The sequence below is a fragment of the Heliangelus exortis genome, chromosome 30 (genome assembly GCF_036169615.1).
Source record: "Heliangelus exortis chromosome 30, bHelExo1.hap1, whole genome shotgun sequence".
NCBI lineage: Eukaryota > Metazoa > Chordata > Aves > Apodiformes > Trochilidae > Heliangelus > Heliangelus exortis.
Window position 1 is genome coordinate 1,333,446 of NC_092451.1, and position 18,489 is coordinate 1,351,934.

Below are 18,489 nucleotides of genomic sequence, written 5' to 3' on the forward strand. Positions count from 1 at the left end.
CCTTGCTGCATACCTGACCGGGACAGCCACACGGGGCAAGTCCAGATGTGCTGCCAGCCACCCAACAAATTCCTGAGCTCTGTGTCAGGCACCGAGCACGGCAAAGAGGAGTGCAGGGAGCAGGCAGGAAACCTGCCTCCCTCTAGGAAGAGATTAACCAGGAGGTGAGGAAGAAGGAAGCAAACAGATCACCCAGGGGCAGACGGAGAGGGAAGGAAGGGATGTGGGAACATTAACTGCACCTCCAGCCCGGCTCCTGCCTGCCGGGGAGCAGAGGGATTCAGGGAACCTGCATGTGGGAACCTGCTCGGCTTCCTCCTGGCACTCGGGAAGGTGATTCAGCAGAGATGCTCAGGGTTTTTTTTTTTTTCTGAGCAGCCCTCTCTGCTGCTCAGCATTAAGGTGAGGCCAGGAGGAGTTCAGGAGGTTGGTCCCCCCCCCGTCTGCAGCCTGGAGCAGCAATTCCCAGCCAAACGGGAGGTCCTTAACCCGTGCTGACCTCAGCCTGCTGCTTTTGGGATGGGTTTTGGTAGCTGAAAATAGGGCTGTGCACAGAGCAAACTCCTGCCAGGGCTGCGAGCACTGGAGCACTGGAGTCAGGAGGGGAGCAGCCATCCGTGCAGAAGCTGCTGCAGCTCCTCTGCCCATCTCCTGCATTTATTTGCCTTCCTGCCTGAGGAACAAATGCACCCAGGCACAGCTCTGCTGACACCCGACATTGCAACTGGAGCGGGCCTGCGGGTACCGTGCCTCAGTTTCCCCACCTGCCCCGCCGATCGGGTTTCCTGTGGTCAGAGGCCTGGGGAGCGTGTCCTGATTTTTCTGCCGTCAGGACGAGTCGTGGCATGAGCCAGACACACCCGGGCCCAGCCCGGTGCTCACCCTGGACGGAGGATATTGGAAACTCCAAATCCTTGCTCCGAATCAAGCAAAACAGGAACTTCAGCCCCAACCTTTCCCGGCCGGGCGAGCTCCCTGCCTCCTGGCTGCCTTCCCCGGCCTCTCGGCTCTTTTCCCGAAGAGCTTCCCAAGGCGCCAGACCGAATCCCAACACCAAGCCAGGAATAGCCACACCGACGCTCCAAATCCGGCCGCTTTTCTACCCAAACCACTTCTCACCTCTCCGGGAGCATCTGCGAGCCCCCTTACCCCTCCTTCCCCAACCCACCGCCTGCGAGCAGGGCCGGGGGGAGGGAAAAGGGGGGGAAAAAAGGGGCCGGGACACAAAGGGGCTGCGCCGGGGCGGGCCGATGCGCTGGGCTCCAGGCTCCTCCTCCGCCTCCGAGCCGGGGATGCTGCGGCCGGGCAGGCACCGGGAGCCCCGCCGAGCCCCGAATCTCCGAGCAGAGCGGGCACCGGGCACCACAGGTGGGTCCGAACCCGCGGATGGGGACGGGGAGGGGACGCGGGGTGAGCGCTGCCACCCCTCACCCCCAACCCCCGGGAAGCTACGGGCAGGGAGGGTGGGATGGGATGGGGTCGTGGGGGGCTGAGCTGCACTCTCAGGATTCCCCCCCGTTAGAGAAGGGGACGGAGGGCACCCTGCAGCCTCCCGGGCTCTTCGGGGATGCCCAGCACGGCACCCTGTCCCCGCGGGGACAAGGCAGAGGTCTCGGGCACAAAGGGTGGGGGCTGCCCCGGCAGAGCGGTGCTGGGTGTCCCCTCGGCAGCCCGAGCCCTCGGGGAGATCTGCCAGGGTCAGAGCCGGCAGCGGCTCCCGCAGGGCTCAGCTCCGTCTTTTCACTTCCCTCTGAAGTCTGGAAAACTTCTTTTCAAGGCAAGGGGAAAATTCTGCCTGTTCAGCACCTCGGTTCAGGCTGCTGCCGGTTACACAGTCCCCAAAGTCTCCGGGAAGAGAAAGAAAGAAAGAAAGGAGCAGATGCCTTTGGTTTGTTGGCATCGGTGTTGAACTACCCTGGGGAAAGGGAAGGAAAGGGGCTGCCGGGCCGAGACAGAGCCGATTTGGCAGCAGCCCCCGTGTGCGTGGGGTGGGATGGGCAGCGAGAAGGTGGGCAGCGTGGGTGGGAGGGGAATAGGAAGCAGGGAGGTTGGCGCGGGCACCGCGTTCCTCTGGGTGCAAACACAAACTGCGGCTGAGTGCGGGTGTCGAGGGCTGTGAGAGTGCGGGGAGGGATGGCTGGAAGCGTTTTGGTCTTTCCTTGGGTGCACCCGGGCAGGGCTGGGTGCCGGTGGGTGCTTCCCTCGGGCTGTGTGTGCTCCGGGGAGGCTGCGGGATCGGGGCCGGTGCCCGCACCCAGGTGGATGTGGATGTGTAGGGGGGTGGGGGTCCATGCTGAGGGGTGGGTGCACAGTTCTTGGGGTGCCTGCTCAGCTCCTGGAAAGCCAAGGGTGAAGCTCAGCCTCTAAAAGCTGTGCTGGAGCGCTGGGGGGGCTGTAGCAGAAGTCAGCCCCGGGCTGTCACTTGTCACCCGGCAGATGCTCTGCATTCGGTGATAGATCTGCACTGCCCAGCAGGTCCCCACTCTGCTGGGGGACAAGCAGGGAGCCAGGTCCGGGCTGGGTGCAGGGCACTCATTTCCTTGCCCAACCAGCTCAGGAGCTGCCTCTGAAGGGGCTGGGTGCCTGCTGGGGCTCTGCAGAGAGCACCTCACTTTTTCTCATAGTTCGGGCACATTTGGGTCAGGTTCCTGGTGAAATGACAGGAGGGTCCCACACAGAGAAGTCACCCACACCCCGAATCCCTGAAGACTCCCAGTTTCATTCACCCCCCCAGCCCCCCCACACCTGGGTCCCAGATGCAGCAGCAGGACCACTGCGTGGCTGCTCCGTTTCCCTCTGGGAGTCTGCGTTTGCTTTCCTGCTGTCCCCTCCTGCTGTCCCTCCCCTGCCCGTGGTGTCAGCCCCTTCCAACAGTGCCAGCCCCCTCCTCAGCTGAGGCTGCCCCAGCAGAGCAGTGCTGGGGGGTTTCTCCTCTGTTACCCAGCGAACTTGAGGCCTGTGAACTCCCTGGGTGTGGGACTCTTACCATTTGCCCGAGCTTTCATTTCTGCAGTCACTTCCCTGGCTGGCCAAATTCCTCCCCAGGAGCTTGCTTTCCTCACTGAAGGCTGCAGCAAGTGGAATAAGAGCAGGAGGGGGAAAAAAAAAAAAAAAAAAGGCACTCCTGAGTCTCCACTACCTGTCCCCCTGATACCTTCACTCCAGATGCTGATTTACCTCCCGTTGAAGTCACTGCCTGGCTGCTCCTCTCCTGGCCCCATCCCTCCCCTTGCAGTAGTCATGGCCATGCCCCAGGACATCCCCTGAGCCCCCCCCCTCCCCAGGACGTCCCCTGAGCCCCCCCCTCCTCCGTGTCACTGCTCCAACCTGCCCGGCTCTCCCCTCCGCCAGCAGCTCAGCGCTGTCACCCCAGGAAATTAATCACCGGGGCCATTCATTAATCAGGGGAGGGACAAAGCAGTGGAAGTGCAAAAGCCTCGGCTCAATCAGCCGGTGGGGGCAATTAATGGCAGCTGCAAAAGTGAGCCGGGAAACACAATCGCACCCCACGGGGGATGCTCTCAGCTCCCCGCCCGCAGCCCCGCACCACGCACACGCTCCCAGGGCTGCGGTCACACTTCCCTCATCCTCGAAGTCCCCCGGAGGTGCCACCGCCCCTCCTGCTCCCCAGGTGACCCCCTCCCCCCCTCGCTTGGCACCGAGGGCTGCTAAATTGGTCTGGAATCGTTCTTTTCCCACCCACCCCTTAGTCACCCGGCCCTGGCAGGCAGCGCTGCGGAGCGGTGGGAGGCAAACGAATGTGAAATTCAGGCAGGAAAATGAGATTTCAAGAAAAGCCAAACCCGAGGAGGGGGGGGTTAAGGACTTCCAGGGCCGGCTTCCCGTGCTGGGGGTGCGTGGGACGGAGCCTTCCCCACCCCGGGGACGGGGCAAAGCCCCCCCCCTTGCTGCTGGCTGGGCTGCGGTGTGGGGCCCGGCAGAGGCAGGGATGCTGCTGCAGCTCTCCCAGCCTGTGCCTCCCTCAGCCCTTGCTCTGATGGTATCGTTATCCCTAAATCACTATTTTCCCCTCTCCCAAAGCCTCTGTTTTGCTGCGGGCAGGTACAGTCATGCTCAGGTGAGGCATCTGCGGCACGCAGAGGTGGGCAACCCCCCGAGCAGCAGCTCTGGGTGCAACAGGGAGCAAAAACCTGGTGGAGGGCTGGCTGGCCTGCAGGCTTTCCTTGAGAGCGTTCAGAAAGCCATCCCTGCCTCCCACAGGGAGAGCTGAGCTCCTGGCTCTCTCCCCGGGACATTCAGGCACCCATCAGACATCCTGGCAGAGCATCTCCTGGTGCAAGGTGCTGCGTGGACAAGTGTGAAAAGATAGTATCACTGCAGGCCTGGTGGGAAGCTGCTGCTAGAACTGCTCCTCAAAGCAGCACAGACCAGCACAGGCAGGACCTGGCCCTGTACTGCTCCAAACAGAACCACACAGGTTATCCTCAGGCACCTCCTGTCCAGCACCCCAAAGTGTGGGACCTTAATCCTCCAGTGCACAGAAAAAGCTTCGCACTGATGGGGAACTTGGAGGCTTTTTTTTATTTATTTATTATTGCCCAACCACTGCCTTGCACGTGTGCTTATAAATATTCCTGTCTTTGAGGAGGTCTTAAGCCCCCCCTTCCCCTCTTGCCTAACTGAGTTGATGTTATATATTTATGGGCTACCCTTGTGTTTGCTGATGGCTTTTTCTTCTTTGTAGGGGTAAAGCAGTGGAAAGCCCCCCGGGGGGCTGGGACAGTGAGCAGGCAGGGTGCAGGGTGCAGGATACAGGGTGCAGGGTGCAGGGTACAGGCAGGGTGCAGGATGCAGGGTGCAGGCAGAGTGCAGGGTGCAGGCAGGGTGCAGGAAGGGTGCAGGATGCAGGCAGGGTGCAGGGTGCAGGGTGCAGGGTGCAGGCAGAGTGCAGGGTGCAGGGTGCAGGGTACAGGCAGGGTACAGGCAGGGTGCAGGATGCAGGGTGCAGGCAGAGTGCAGGGTGCAGGCAGGGTGCAGGAAGGGTGCAGGATGCAGGCAGGGTGCAGGGTGCAGGGTGCAGGGTGCAGGCAGAGTGCAGGGTGCAGGGTACAGGATGCAGGGTGCAGGGTGCAGGGTGCAGGCAGGGTGCAGGGTGCAGGATGCACGCAGGGTGCAGGATGCAGGGTGCAGGGTGCAGGATGCAGGATGCAGGCAGAGTGCAGGGTGCAGTCCCTGGGTCAGGGGAGAGCAGTGGTGGAGGCGTGAGGCCAGGAGCGGGCAGGACCTAAGTGGATGGCTGCCATTAGGGATTAGTTAAAAATAGCAGGGAACGTACAAAGATTTGGCACGTGAGCCACAGATTGTTTGCTGCCTCGGGGGTTTCTATGCTCGCCGACATTAAGAAAATTCCCCGCTGCCCCTCGAGCCCCTCAACAGATTGCTCCTGGGAAGCCCTGGCTGCCTGCAGATGTGGCCCTTGCCTGGTTTTGGAGGGTGGAATCCAGGGGAAGGGGGACACCGTGTTGCACGAGCAGTGCTGCAGGAGCAAACCCTGCCCTTGCATCGCTTTGCAGCTGGGTCCTCTCACCAGCGGTGCTGGGGTTCAGCCCCTCCTCTTCCTCACACACGGAATTTTTCCTCCAGAGCTAACCTGAGGTCTCTGTTTCTCTCCTTGAAGCCCCTGTGAAAGGCAGGTCCTTCCAGCAGAGGGTAGCAATGCCTCTGCATGCTCCCTGCCGCAGGATAAATGGATTTTTAATCTTTCCTTAAAGAGCCTTACCTCCTGAGCCTCTGACTTTTGGAGAACATCTCCCCCCCATAGGGCAGTGCTCAGGTCTGGGTGCTTCTCTCCCTCTTGCTGGAAGACAAAAAAAGGTTCCCAAAGGTCCACGTGGCCACCAGGCAATGGCACAGAGCAATTTGCCAGCAACAGGAGGAGATCGTCAAGGCTTCAGCTGCAGAAGGGATGATTTTGGCCTCACCGAAGCCAAGAGAAGAGTGTCAGAGGTTCTAGCTGCAAGCTGGAAGGAACCTTGAGCTATTTAATTGTGGTTTAGGCAGGCAGCAGTGGGAAGAGCAGGAAGAGCCAGCTCCATCCCAGCAGACATTCTCCTCTGGAGTGCAAGGGCCTGGGTTTATTTTAATTTCAAGCATTACACGACACCTCGGCGAGGCAGTTAGGGATGAGCTCCTCTAAAGGTTAATTGAATATTCTTTGCAACTTCGACTTGCACATTTCTCTCCTGGGAGAATTGCTCCATTTGGCAGGCAGGCATTAAAGGGGTGGTTTTCACAATGGGCCAAGTTTGAAAGAAGAGGAGGAGGGAAATAGGAAGCCAGAACTGAATTTGCCTTTTTTGTACCTCCCGTGGCACTGAAGCCTGGCTGAGCAGAGCAGGGATGGGGACACAGAAAAAGCAAGAGAGGGAGGTGAAGGATGAGCAGCCAGCAGCAGCGTGGCAGCTGCTTTTTGCTCTGACAGGCAGAAGTTTCCTTTTCTCATCTCCCACTTGGCTCAGCATCATGCAAGGTACAAAAATACCCAATGTTTAGACAAACCACAGCACAACTGCTGTCACAAATGAGGGAGGACAGCCCAGAAATAAGGCACAGCTTGGTTTTGTGGCTCAGGGGCTGTGAAGCCAAACATAGACCTGATGCACTGGAAGATTTTTGGGTCCTCCTGTGATGCTCACAGCCTTCCTGCTAAGGCCATGGAGGGTTTGCAGCTGCTGCCTGGGTCAGGATTTTTCCCCTCCTGTTTCTTAGGGAAGCAGCCAAAGCTTCCCACAGCAGCAGGTGGTTTTCCAGCTTTAGGAAGATGTCCCGAGAGAAGCAGCTCTGGCTGCTCATGGCTCAGCTACCTGGCTGAGATCAGAGCAAGGGAGAGCAGGTGGTGGATCCAGGCACCCTGACCACACTCCTGTGAGCCCAGCAATGCTGAGAGAGGAGCAGCACAGATCAGCTCTGTGATCCACAGATGCACCAAGGAGGTGCCAAAAGGCTGGAAGAGGTGAAGCCCAGAGAGGAGAACCCAGCAAGGAGATGGGAGGCAATGCAGGCCATGCTCCTGCCTGCTTTTCAAAGACTTGGGAGAGGAGGAGAGACAATGAGAGACAAGAAGATTGCAAACACAGCCCTGTCTCCATGGCAGCCTGCAGCTCCACTTCTAAATTTTCCCTGTACATGACGAGGATGCTTCTCCCCTGTATCTCTGGGGGGAGTTTTGCAGCAGAAAGAGCCTTAGTCTTGGGCATTTCCTGGTGGCTGGTGAGGGAACAAACCTTTGGTGCTACCACCTTGCCATAACCAGGGGCAAGGGGCTCACTGTCCCCCATTTTCTGTTTTCTCCATGATTCGGGGGGGGGAAGAGGAAGCTCAAAGCCCATGGAAGCGGAAAGCTGGGAGGAAAAGCATCCAGGGCTCATCTCAAGTTACACGAAGCCTTCGCTATTTTTAGCTGGACAGACAAACCCTCTCCAGCAATTAGATCCCAGAGAAAGCACCAGGCAGACGTGCAGGACACCAAACCTCAGGGGCTGGGCTGAGCAGGGCTCTGGTGATGCTCCCCAGGCAGGGACCGAAGGGCAGCAGCTCTGCAGCTCCTCAGCCACACTCAGGAGCCCCCACAAGATGTTCAGAGCCCCTGAGCTGCCTTGGGCAAACCAGTTCTCTTGTCACCAGCTTTTTTTTTTTTTTTTTTTTTTTCTCCCCCCACAACCTCATCCCCTGGCAGATTGTGTTTTACAGGGTCAGAAATAGACGTGGCAAGGAGGGGCCTCGCAGCTCCCAAGTGAAAGCCACGCTCAGCTGTCACCCACCCCTGCACCACCTGCCAGCCCTAGACACTTCCCAAATATAACCAGCTCCCAGCAGGGCTGCAAGGGGCCCCTCACCCCCCTCCTGGGGACAGAGGGTGGCTTTGCACCTGCCAGCCCCGTGGGGACAGAGCACCACGGGTGGCACAGTCAGGAACCTCTCCCTGACACCATCCCTTGGGGGGGCAAAAGCCCTTCCCCCAAATTTGCCTCCGGGAGCAGCCAGAGGAGACTGAGAGGTTGCTGGGCTCTGGGTGCTGACCTGGCTCTTCCCCATGGAATGCTGGTGCTTGCTGTAGGATAGGTGGGAATTCTCCAGCCTGGTGTCCCCGTTCAGGTGTACCTGCCCCAGCCCCAGCCCCAGCAAGTCCCTAAGGTGTCATTGAGGCTGGGTTATTCTTCATCTGGGGTGTCCCCCTTCCCAAACCTGCAAGAGACAAAAGCAAGGAGCAGAGCATTCCTGAGTTCCCAATTAGCAGGGCTCTAATTGCAATATTAGCTGCTCATTAGGAGGAAAAGCCAGCTGCTCTTAGGGATGAAGTAAGCTGAAAAGATCTTTCTCTCCACCCCGGGAATATTTAACTATGTCTCACACAAACATTTCCTTTGTACCAGGAGCATGAGTGACAGGACTCGTGTGGGTGCTGTGGGAGCTGCTGAATCACTGAGGAGCTCCAAAACCTGGGTGACACCAGGCTGCTGGCAGGAGCTGGGATGAAGCTGTGGGGAGGGCAGGGACCAGGGAAGGTCAGGACGGACCTGGAGCTGCACAGAATTTTCCAAGCCCACAGGGTTTGCTCTGGGTTTGTGTTCAGGCTCAAGGCCCTGCAGGAAGCTGGAGAGAAAGCAAAAAAAAAAAAAAAGGCTCTGCAGAAATGCAAAAGCTGAAAGTCAGGGGAAAGTCCCTGGGGGTGTTGAGGCTGGAGAAGAGGAGGCTCAGGGGAGACCTCATCACTCTCTCCAACTCCCTGAAAGGAGGTTGGAGCCAGGGGGGGGTTGGGCTCTTTTCCCAGGCAACTCTCAGCAAGACAAGAGGGCACAAGAGGTCTCAAGTTGTGCCAGGGGAGGTTTAGGTTGGACATGAGAAAGAATTTCTTTCTGGAGAGGGTGCTCAGCCATTGGAATGGGCTGCCCAGGGAAGGGGTGGATTCTCCATCCCTGGAGATATTTCCAAAGAGCCTGGATGTGGCACTCAGTGCCATGGGCTGGGAACCACGGGGGGAGTGGAGCAAGGGTTGGACTTGATGAGCTCTGAGGTCCCTTCCAACCCAGCCCATTCTAGGATTCTAGGATTCTAGGATTTGGCAGCCTTGTGGCCACTCTCTGTAGGCTGAGCACTTGTCCCCAGGCAGGGACAGGAGCCTGTCCCCTCTCTGCCAGGGCTCCCACAGGGGGAAACCTCCCCTGGGGGGATGAGCCAGGGGGGAACAGGCACAGCACAGCATTGCTGGTTGTAGAAATTCCTCATATTCCAGCACTGGCTTCCCCAGGCAGCTCAACACCACCAGACAAACCACCAGCCACTTCCCAGCCACTTGTTGCCTCATCCCGGGCAGGACTGGTGCCTCCAGCAGAGGGGAAGGATGTGTACTCAGCTCCTTCAAGCTCTCTCCTAAACTGGTGCTGAGCTCAGCATTGATTTTGCAGCTTTGGCACCAGGGCTGGCAGGAGAAGGGGTGACCTTGGCCTGGAACTGGGTGCAAAGAGACAGCTCCAAGGGCCGTGCAGAGAAATTATTTTTTTTTTCTTTTTCCAAGTGCCACCTTCAGCTCCAGGGCCAGCAGCAGGACCAGTGTGAGAGCCAAGGGGGACACTGGCAGGGACCCATCAGACTTTACTCCTGGTGCCCTGGCACGAAGCCCACCCAGCTCTCTGCCAAAGGCTCTGCCTCTAACCAGCCCCAGCCAAGTGGGTGTGAATTCTCTGGGTGTTCACTGAAAGAACATGAAGTGTGATGGACTCCCGGGCTATTAGAGGGGATGGAACGTGTCATTGAGGCTGGGTTATTCTTCATCTGGAGTGTCCCCCTTCCCTAATGGCAACTCAGGGCAGAACACATGGTGCTGGCTTTGTGAGTCCCGGGCTCCATTCACGCCGACCAAAACGATCCCAATGAATGTCAATGAATGAGCAGAGGGGGGGGGACGGGGGGGACGACGACGACGACAATGTCTGGGAGTGAATGAAAACCTTGTCATGGGGCCCTTCGCAGGCACCCAGCCCCAATTGAACAGCTCCGGGCAGGGGCTGGGGTTGAATTCAGCCCCATTAATGTGATGAGGGTGAAGATTACAGGGTGGGGGCAAGGTCAGCTCGGCTGATGGGGGCTCTCCAAGCCCCTCTTGCTGCCATTTCCCTGGAGAGCAAAATGAGCAGGTTTTGGAGAGCTAAATGAGCAGGTTTTGGAGAGCCTGGCCCCAGCTGGGCATGGATGGGAAGGGGGGGGAGTGGGCTCAGCTCCTGAGGCTGAGCTGAGATGGGCAGATGCTCAGCCAGCTCCTGGTGGGTCCTGGGTGGCAAGTGGGGAGCTGAAATCAGAAGCCAGTTTTACTTGTGGATCCTAAATCCACTGTCAGGGGGATTGCTGCGCTCCTCAAGTTCTGGATTAAGGAATTCTCTTCATTAAAGCAGAAGTCAGATGCTCCAGGTAGCACATGCCTGGCTTTATACCATGGAAATGCCCACATTTTCCCCCAGGGCCACATTCCTGGTATCTCAAAGAGCCAAATCCCTGAATAAAACAGGGGCAGAATCACCTGGCAGGGATCGAGGGAATGAGGCTGCTCCTGGATCCAGCTGCTGCTCCTGTATTATCTCTCCATCTCCCAACAAACACCCAAATGTGTGGGTGCATCAGCACAGAAATTATGAATAATAATTCAAGAGGGAAAAAGAGTAGGCGAGAGAGCACAAGGGAGAAGGAAGCTTTGGCACACGGAGGGGAGAAGAACAGGACCAGCAGGGAGGGACCTGCAAAGCCTGGAAGGAAAGGAAGGCTCTTAGGCAGGTGAAGGGGAAGGCAGAGAAGAAAGCAACTGCCTGTGAAAACTCTGCTAGGAAGAGGGGAAAGCTCCGAAGAAACTTCTGCAAGGAGATAAGATGAAATTTCTGTGGCCCATTCAGAAAGGAGGGGATGGGGAGAGTCGCTCTCCCACGTGGAAGTGCAGGGTAGGGAGGGCTGCAGGGAGTCTGAGATCTCATTCATTTTTCCCCCCCTCTGCTTCTCCAAAAGCAGGAGGGGGCATCCAGCCCTGAGCCTGTGGGTTTGGCCCATGCTGCTTTGATGGGGATGTTGGGGATGCTGGGGATGCCTTGATGGGGATGCTGGGGATGCCTTGATGGGGATGACCACCCCCAGACCCCCAGCTCACCACTGCCCCTCAGTGGGGTTTGTTAACAACACCCTGAAGGCTGGGGAGGGGTGATGGGGCCAGACAAAAGAGCTTTGAGGGGCTGATTGTGTCTTTTCTGGCCTCATTAATTGGGGAGTGCCAGGGCAAATCTCCTTTATAACCCCATTTAGCACCAAAAACCAGGTGAGGTGTGGAGCTGAGCAGGGGGGAGGCTGCAGGGACAGGGAGGTGGCATTGGCCAAGGGTTTTCAGCCCCAGTATCATTTATATGTTGGTTTTGGGTTTTTTTTTCCCCAACCTCTTTTTACACTTTGCAAGCTGCCTGACCTAACCTGTTGCCAAGCATGCAAAACCCCTTCAGATATACATAATATCCACATCTAGGCACATAGGTATGGACAGAACAACCAGTTTGTCTGAGCTGGCTCCCTGTGCCAGGCTTGCAGACTCACTGGATTAGAAGGGGAGACACAAGAGACAGAGGCTGAGCAAAGAAGGGGGAAAAATCTGCTCCCCCTCTCCCACTTTTTGGAGCAGAAGCCTGTGGCCTTTGCTGGCTCCCAGCTGGGCTGTCCCCAGAGCCTTTCTCTTGCTGCTGTGCATGAATGCCAACTCCTCCACATCTTTCAAAGCCTTCATTTTTGAATCGAAACAGGGAAGAAGAAGAAGAAGCAGAAAGTGACGTGCCCAGCCCTCTCAGGCATGTGTAGGAGGGCTGGGATTGATGGAAACGCCTCCTGCCAAGAGGCTGGAAAGCCCCAGCTCTCCCTCCCCACACTTCTGTAGGCACCTGAAAAAAAACAAAAAACCAAAAACCAAGGGTGCACCTACCCAGGGGGCCCCAGCGAGGTGCTGGGACACGGGACAGAGAGCCCAGCATCCCCAGAGCACCTCCTGCAGGGACACAGACACAGAGCAGCCTTCCCTCCCCCCCCCTGTGCACATTCTGCCTCTCACCCTCTGAAAACGGATGGAGCCAAAGCCATCGATCACTTTTAGTGTATCAGCATCCAGGCAGCCGCTCAGCCCCGGGTTCTCACTCCTCTTAATCCCCCCAAAATGGATTTAGGGATTAAAGAGGATATTCTGTCTCTTTTGGAGTTTTCTTTGACACTTCATCAATCGGTGTCCTCGGGGCACAAAGGAAGAGAAGACAAACAAAGCTGAGCACAGGTTCACCTTACCTGGATCAGGATGCAGAGGAGCCTGCACCAGAGCAGGGAAAAGCAGGACACACCAAAAAGAGGGAAAAATGTAGGAGCAGCTCTCTAGGCCTTGAGGACGAGGCAGGGAGGGTACCCAGACACACGATGCCCTCACCCTCCATCCCTCGACCCTCTCCCAGCAGACCCCAAGCTCCCTCTTGCTGTGGGTGATGTTTTACCCTCCTGGACACTTGCCCAGGGGATGGGAGCCCAGCACAGAGCAGCTCCAGAGGAGGGGCAGAGCAACACTGGAACCTTTGAGCTGTTCCATGCCCAGCAGAGAGCAGAAACATTTCCATCTCCATCATCCCATGCAGCCAGGATTTCTGCACCAACTCCTCCCTGCCAGAAACTCTTCCCCTTCTCCCCACCTTTTAATGACCCAGATGGAAGGTGCAGCTCTGTTACAGCCCTGACACTGAGAGCCAAGTGTCACAGAGGCCACCAGGAGCTGAGGTGTTTTATTTTTTTTTCCCCCCCCCCAGCAAAGAGAATGAATGCACAGCCCCGCATACCTCTGAACCCCACTCACAGCACTGCACACACACACACACAACGCCTCTCATCTCCTTAAGCACTGCTCAGCACAGATATTAAGTGTAATTAAACCTCGCAGCATCCCTTTTCAGTTGGGTTAAGAGGAGCCCTGGAAATTGGACAGAAATCAGGGGCTGGCAGGCTGGTGCAGGAGAGGCTGTGTCTGCATCTCACAGCTACCAGGAGGCACAAGCCTTGAAATTCATGCCTATTAGGCACCTAAAAATCACTACAAGTCCCTTTTTTCCTCCTCTCCCTTATTTTTAGAGACTGCTGTGTCTCGTCACCCTCTTGGCCTCATCAGGGTGCACCCTACCCAAGCAGCCCCTGTGCACAGGGTGCTCCCAGGGAGCTGCCAGCCCGGGGGAGGCTCCTGGAGCCATCCCCAGGCACAGGGAAGAGCCCAGCTCTTCCCAGCCTTCCCCACCGGCTCTTCTTCACCCGGGGCTTTGGTGGAGGGGCTGGAAAGAGCCCCCCGTGGGTTGGCAGCAGGGCTCCGACCTCAGCGAGCATCCCCCCCCCCCCCAAACCTCTTCACAGCCCCGGGGACCAAGTGGCTCATCTGCCCACACATCCCCCCCCCCGGACACACACCGAGGTGCCATCCCCCCCCTTTCCACGCCTTTCCTCCCGGATTTCCCCCTACCCAGAGGCGTGCAAGGCGTGTGCTCACCCAGACCCCCACCCCAATTCCCTCTACCCAAACAGCGGGAGCAGAACGACCCCCACCCACCCCCAAAGCACTTTTCCTCCCTCACCATCTCTCTATTCCCTTCTCCCCCCCCCCAGGCTCGCAGTTCCCGGGCTCAGCGAGGTCTCTGCTATGATCGCAGCAGCCGCAGTCGCCCCCCGGTGCCTCCCGCAGCCCCCCCCGCGCGGTTGCCCCCGGCTGCGCTCCCCTCGCCTCCTGCTCGCCCCCCGGGACCAGCATGGGCAGCGTCAGTAGCCTCATCTCCGGCCACAGCTTCCACAGCAAGCACTGCCGAGCCTCCCAGTACAAGCTCCGCAAGTCCTCCCACCTCAAGAAGCTCAACAGGTACTCGGACGGGCTGCTCCGCTTCGGCTTCTCCCAGGACTCCGGCCACAAATCCAGCTCCAAAAGCAGCAAGAATGAGGATTTCTTCTACATCAAGGTCAGCCAGAAAGCTCACGGCTCCCACCGAGCAGACTTCACCTCTCTGGCTGGGGGGGAGCTGGGCAGCCAAGCCGGGACGAGCGGGATGGACTTCGGGACGCCCACCCCGCAGAAGCTGATTCCCTTTCCCAGCCAGCTGGAAGTGGTTCGTAAGGGGGAGAACGGAGGCTGCGGGAGTGGGAGGTGTCCCCTGGAGCGCATCTGCCCTCAGGGAGGGTGCAGGTCCCACCACGGGGTTGTCCTGGTGGAGGAGACGGTTCCAGGTTTTATTGCTGAGGAAGCGGGAGGAGGGGAGCAGAGGAGGAGGGTGCTGGGGGCACCCTGGCCCCCTCTGCTTTGGGGGAGGTGAATTTTGGGGGGAGGTGGATCAGGAACGTGACCCGTGTCCTTTTTTTTCCAAACATACCATTTGCATCCCAATCCAGCTGGGAGTTTCGGCCATCAGCATCCTCCTAAGCTTTTGTCCCTCGACCTCCTCACCGCAGGGGGCTGATCCTTGGGGGGCAGAAGGGATGGGGAGGGGGGAGATGTGACCGGTGTGGGGCTGCGCTGAGGGGCTTTGTCCTTCTCCCCAGGGTGCTGAGAAGCCAGCCGCACGCCCCACAGCCTTCAAGCCGGTTCTGCCCCGCTCCGGTGCCATCCTCCACTCCTCCCCGGAGAGCGGGGGGCACCTCTCCCAGCAGCTGCACCACCAGGACAAAGCCAAGGAGCAGGAGCTGAAGCCGGTGCTGTACTCGGGGGGTCTGTCTGACTCCGGCAGGAATTCCATGTCCAGCCTCCCCACCCACAGCACCAGCAGCAGCTACCAGCTCGACCCCCTCGTCACCCCCATGGGACCCATCAGCCGTTTCGGGGGCTCGGCCCACAACATCCTGCAGTGTGCCATCCTCCAGGACAGCAACATGATGAGCCTCAAGGCCATGTCCTTCTCCGACGGGGGCAACAAGATCCTCAACCCTGGCAAAGCCCCCCACCACCACCACCGTGCTGCCGAGAAGGCCTCCTGCATCCGCTCGCCCATCTCCACGGATGAATCCACCATCCAGGAGCTGGAGCAGAAGCTGCTGGAGAGGGAGGGGGAGCTGCAAGAGCTCCAGTCGAGCTTTGAGGAGAAGGAAGTCAGCTCCTGCCAGGCCTACGAAGAGAAGCAGAGACGCTGCAAGGAAGAGCTGGAGGGCCTCAAGCAGAAGTGCAGCAGCAAGCTCAAGCAAACCTCGCAGAAATCCCAGAGGACGCAGCAGGTCCTGCACCTCCAGGTTTTCCAGCTGCAGCAGGAGAAGAAGCAGCTCCGGGAGGAGCTGGAGAACCTCATGAAAGAGCAAAACCTGCTGGAAACCAAGCTGAGGTCTTACGAGAAGGAGAAAACCAGCTTTGCCCCGGCGCTGGAGGAGACTCAATGGGAGGTGAGTGGCACCACCAGGAGCTGCCCGGGGCGTGGAAGGCAATAGCTCCAGCATGATCCCTACAGCTTTCCCCATCCCCACACCTCCATCCAGCAGCTCCACAGAGGGGCTGAGCAGAGGAGATGGTGCAATCAGGAAGGCCAGGCTGCAGGAGATAGATATTGAAACCCAGGAGAGCCCCAGCCCATCACTTGGAGGCTCTGTGAGTTATAATCCAGTGACCCACTGCCCCTCTCAACCCCACAGTGTGTAAGGAAACAACCACTGCACAGACACCCCCTCATTAGAACAACTTCATCTTTCCAATCTCTGGTTCCTGGGGCTGCCTGTCCCCACGGGTCAGCAGCACTTGCCATGGGCACTCATTAGAGAGCAGCAAACCCTTCCTCACTCTGCTTCAGCTTCATTTTCTCACTGACTGGGCACCCTGAGCAAAGCCTGCTGAAAATGCAGGATTGAGCCCCAGTACCTCACCCTGACACCACTTCCTTGCAGCATCTCGAGGTTATTTGAAGTTTCCAACCACCTTTCCCAGCCCCCAGCCAAAATCCCACCCATGGGCTCCCAGCAGGATGCTGTACCCCCCCCTCAGCTCTCTCCAGGAGCTGCTCTCCCAGCCACGTGTTGGTCTCCAGTGGGATTTGGGCGTTTTGCTCCCAGCTGCAGTCGGGTGTCTTGCTTGTGGAACAAGCTCAGTGAGTTTAGGTGACCACAGTGGCTCCAGCAAAAGTGTTGGGTGAGACCTGAGCACTTCTCAACACCTTCCAGCTCCACACCCTGGCTGAGGGTGTCAGCTCCCCAGGGATGGGAGTGGATGGGTGGAGAGTGTGGGGTCCCCTCCATCCCCATCACCCCCCATGCTGGGGGGGTCTCTCTGGGTGGGATTGCACAGGCAGGGTCTCCACATCCCAAACACTGGCCGTGTCCAGCGTGGCTTGCACGTGGTCCCGGGGGTGCTGGGGGCTTTCTCCGGGGTGTAACCCACACCAGGGTGCCCTGTCCCTCTCTGCAGGTGTGCCAGAAATCGGGGGAGATCTCCCTCCTGAAGCAGCAGCTGAAGGAATCCCAGACAGAACTCAACACCAAGACCTCCGAGATCCTCAGCCTGAAGGCTCAGCTGAAGGAGGTGAGGCTAAAGATGGAAGGGCTGGAGATGAAGACCCAGGACCTGGAGGGCTCCCTGAGGACCAAAGCCATGGAGCTGGAGGTGTGTGAGAACGAGCTCCAGCGCAAGAAGAACGAATCTGAGCTGCTGAGGGAGAAAGTGAACCTGCTGGAGCAGGAGATCCTGGAGCTGAGGACGGAGCTGGCGGTCCTCAAGGAGCAGCTGAGCGAAGCCCGGGAAGGGGTCAGACCCTGTGCTGTGCTGGATGATGCTCAGGTCCTGCAGGGAGAGGTGGAGAGGCTGAGGGCAGAGCTGAAGGCTGAGAGGGACAACAACGAGCAGATGAGCTCCAGCTTCCAGCACGAGAGGCAGACGTGGAAGGAGGAGAAGGAGAAGGTGATCCAGTACCAGAAGCAGCTGCAGCAGAGCTACCTGCACATGTACAAGAGGAACCAGAACCTGGAGAAGATGCTCCAGCAGCTGGCTGCAGGGGAAGATGGCAAGGAGCCCATCGAGCTGGACATACCTGGCTCTGATGTCCCCTACGAGGACATCATTGCCACTGAGATCTGAGCCTTCTCCTCCCTGCAGCTCTCCCCCAGGTGAGAGGCACTGCCCGGGTTGTACAGTTTGGATGAGCCATGTATTTATTAGCAGAGCTGGTGCCCCCCCAGCCCGGCTCCCCAGCCCCCCCTCCCCCTCCACTGCCTGTCGTGTTACAGAGGTGAACAAGCCACTCGTGCCAATGGTGACGTGCCAGCAGCTCCCCCCGTGTCCCCACTGCCCCCCTGGCGATGTCCCCTCTGCCCCCTCGGAGGACTGAGAAGTGGGGGTGGCCAGGGAACGAGGACCCCAGCCACCCACCTCACCTCGGAGATGATGCAAAATTCCCAGGGGATGTTGTGCTCCAGGCTCGGAGGGATCCCGTGACAGCACAGCTCTGGGGACAAGGACACCACAGCCCTTCCCCCCACCGAGGAGAGGAGTTGGCCACGGCACATTTCCAGCCCTGCTCCGAGCTGCTCTCACACCTCCTTCACCTCCCTGCCCCATCCCCAGGGCACCGGGGGGCCCAGGAGCCACCCCCTGCCCAGCCCATCCTTCAGCTGCCTCAGGAAGGACCCCCGAGTACAGCCAACACCCCCCAAACCCCCTTCCCCGAGGGGCACAGCCACCCCCATCCCCTCCCTCAATCACAGCCCCACCAGCACATCCCTGCCCAGCACATCCCTTCCCTGCTCATCCCTTTCCTGCTCATCCTGCTCATCCCTTCCCTGCTCATCCCTTTCCTGCTCATCCCTGCTCCTTTCCCTGCTCATCCCTTCCCTGCTCATCCCTTTCCTGCTCATCCCTGCTCATCCCTTCCCTGCTCATCCCTTTCCTGCTCATCCCTGCTCCTTTCCCTGCTCATCCCTTCCCTGCTCATCCCTTTCCTGCTCATCCCTGCTCCTTTCCCTGCTCATCCCTTCCCTGCTCATCCCTTTCCTGCTCATCCCTGCTCATCCCTTCCCTGCTCATCCCTTCCCTACTCATCCCTTCCTTCCTCATCCCTGCTCCCACACCCCCAGGGGCTCCATGGCCTTTGGCCTCTGGTAGCCAGGTGGGCAACTGCCTTGAAGAAGGACCAGAAATTTCCCAAGCCACACTCCAGCACAGTGGAAGAGGGGGAGATGGTTGTGTTTGTCCCCTCACCCCCTCCCTGGGTGAGTGCCTTAGCTCCTCCTCTGCCCTTCAAGCCACCCGATCCCAGAGATGGGGGGGGAAAAAGAAAAAAAACAAAAAAAAAAAAAAACCCAAAAGAAAGAAAAACACAAACCACACCAACCCAACCACTTTCATTTTAGTTTCTACCCCACCTCTCCAATTTCCCTCCTGCCACCAGCAAGTGGATAACACAGCTCCATCACCCATGGTGAATCCCCTGTGTCCCCCACCCCAGCTCAGAGTGGGGCAGGGAGGTGGCTACCAAGCCA

At 58.5% G+C, this 18,489-nt stretch overlaps 1 protein-coding gene across 1 annotated transcript; it reads left to right on the forward strand.

The window, feature by feature from the left end:
- The first annotated feature begins 1,279 nt into the window (after window positions 1–1,279).
- On the forward strand, window positions 1,280–17,761 carry LZTS1 (leucine zipper tumor suppressor 1). The gene is made up of 4 exons (XM_071729183.1): window positions 1,280–1,368; window positions 13,663–14,153; window positions 14,584–15,411; window positions 16,424–17,761. Exons 2-4 carry the CDS (start codon window positions 13,803–13,805, stop codon window positions 17,087–17,089), a joined length of 1,845 nt encoding a protein of 614 aa, XP_071585284.1. The 5' UTR covers window positions 1,280–1,368; window positions 13,663–13,802; the 3' UTR covers window positions 17,090–17,761.
- The last annotated feature ends 728 nt before the right edge of the window (window positions 17,762–18,489 follow it).

Excerpts from the sequence above, each read along its gene's own strand:
- LZTS1 (XM_071729183.1), top strand. The coding sequence starts at position 13,803 with ATGGGCAGCGTCAGTAGCCTCATCTCCGGCCACAGCTTCCACAGCAAG. Across the intron at positions 14,154-14,583 it reads TTCCCAGCCAGCTGGAAGTG|GGTGCTGAGAAGCCAGCCGC; the intron begins GTTCGTAAGGGG and ends CCTTCTCCCCAG. Across the intron at positions 15,412-16,423 it reads TGGAGGAGACTCAATGGGAG|GTGTGCCAGAAATCGGGGGA; the intron begins GTGAGTGGCACC and ends CCCTCTCTGCAG.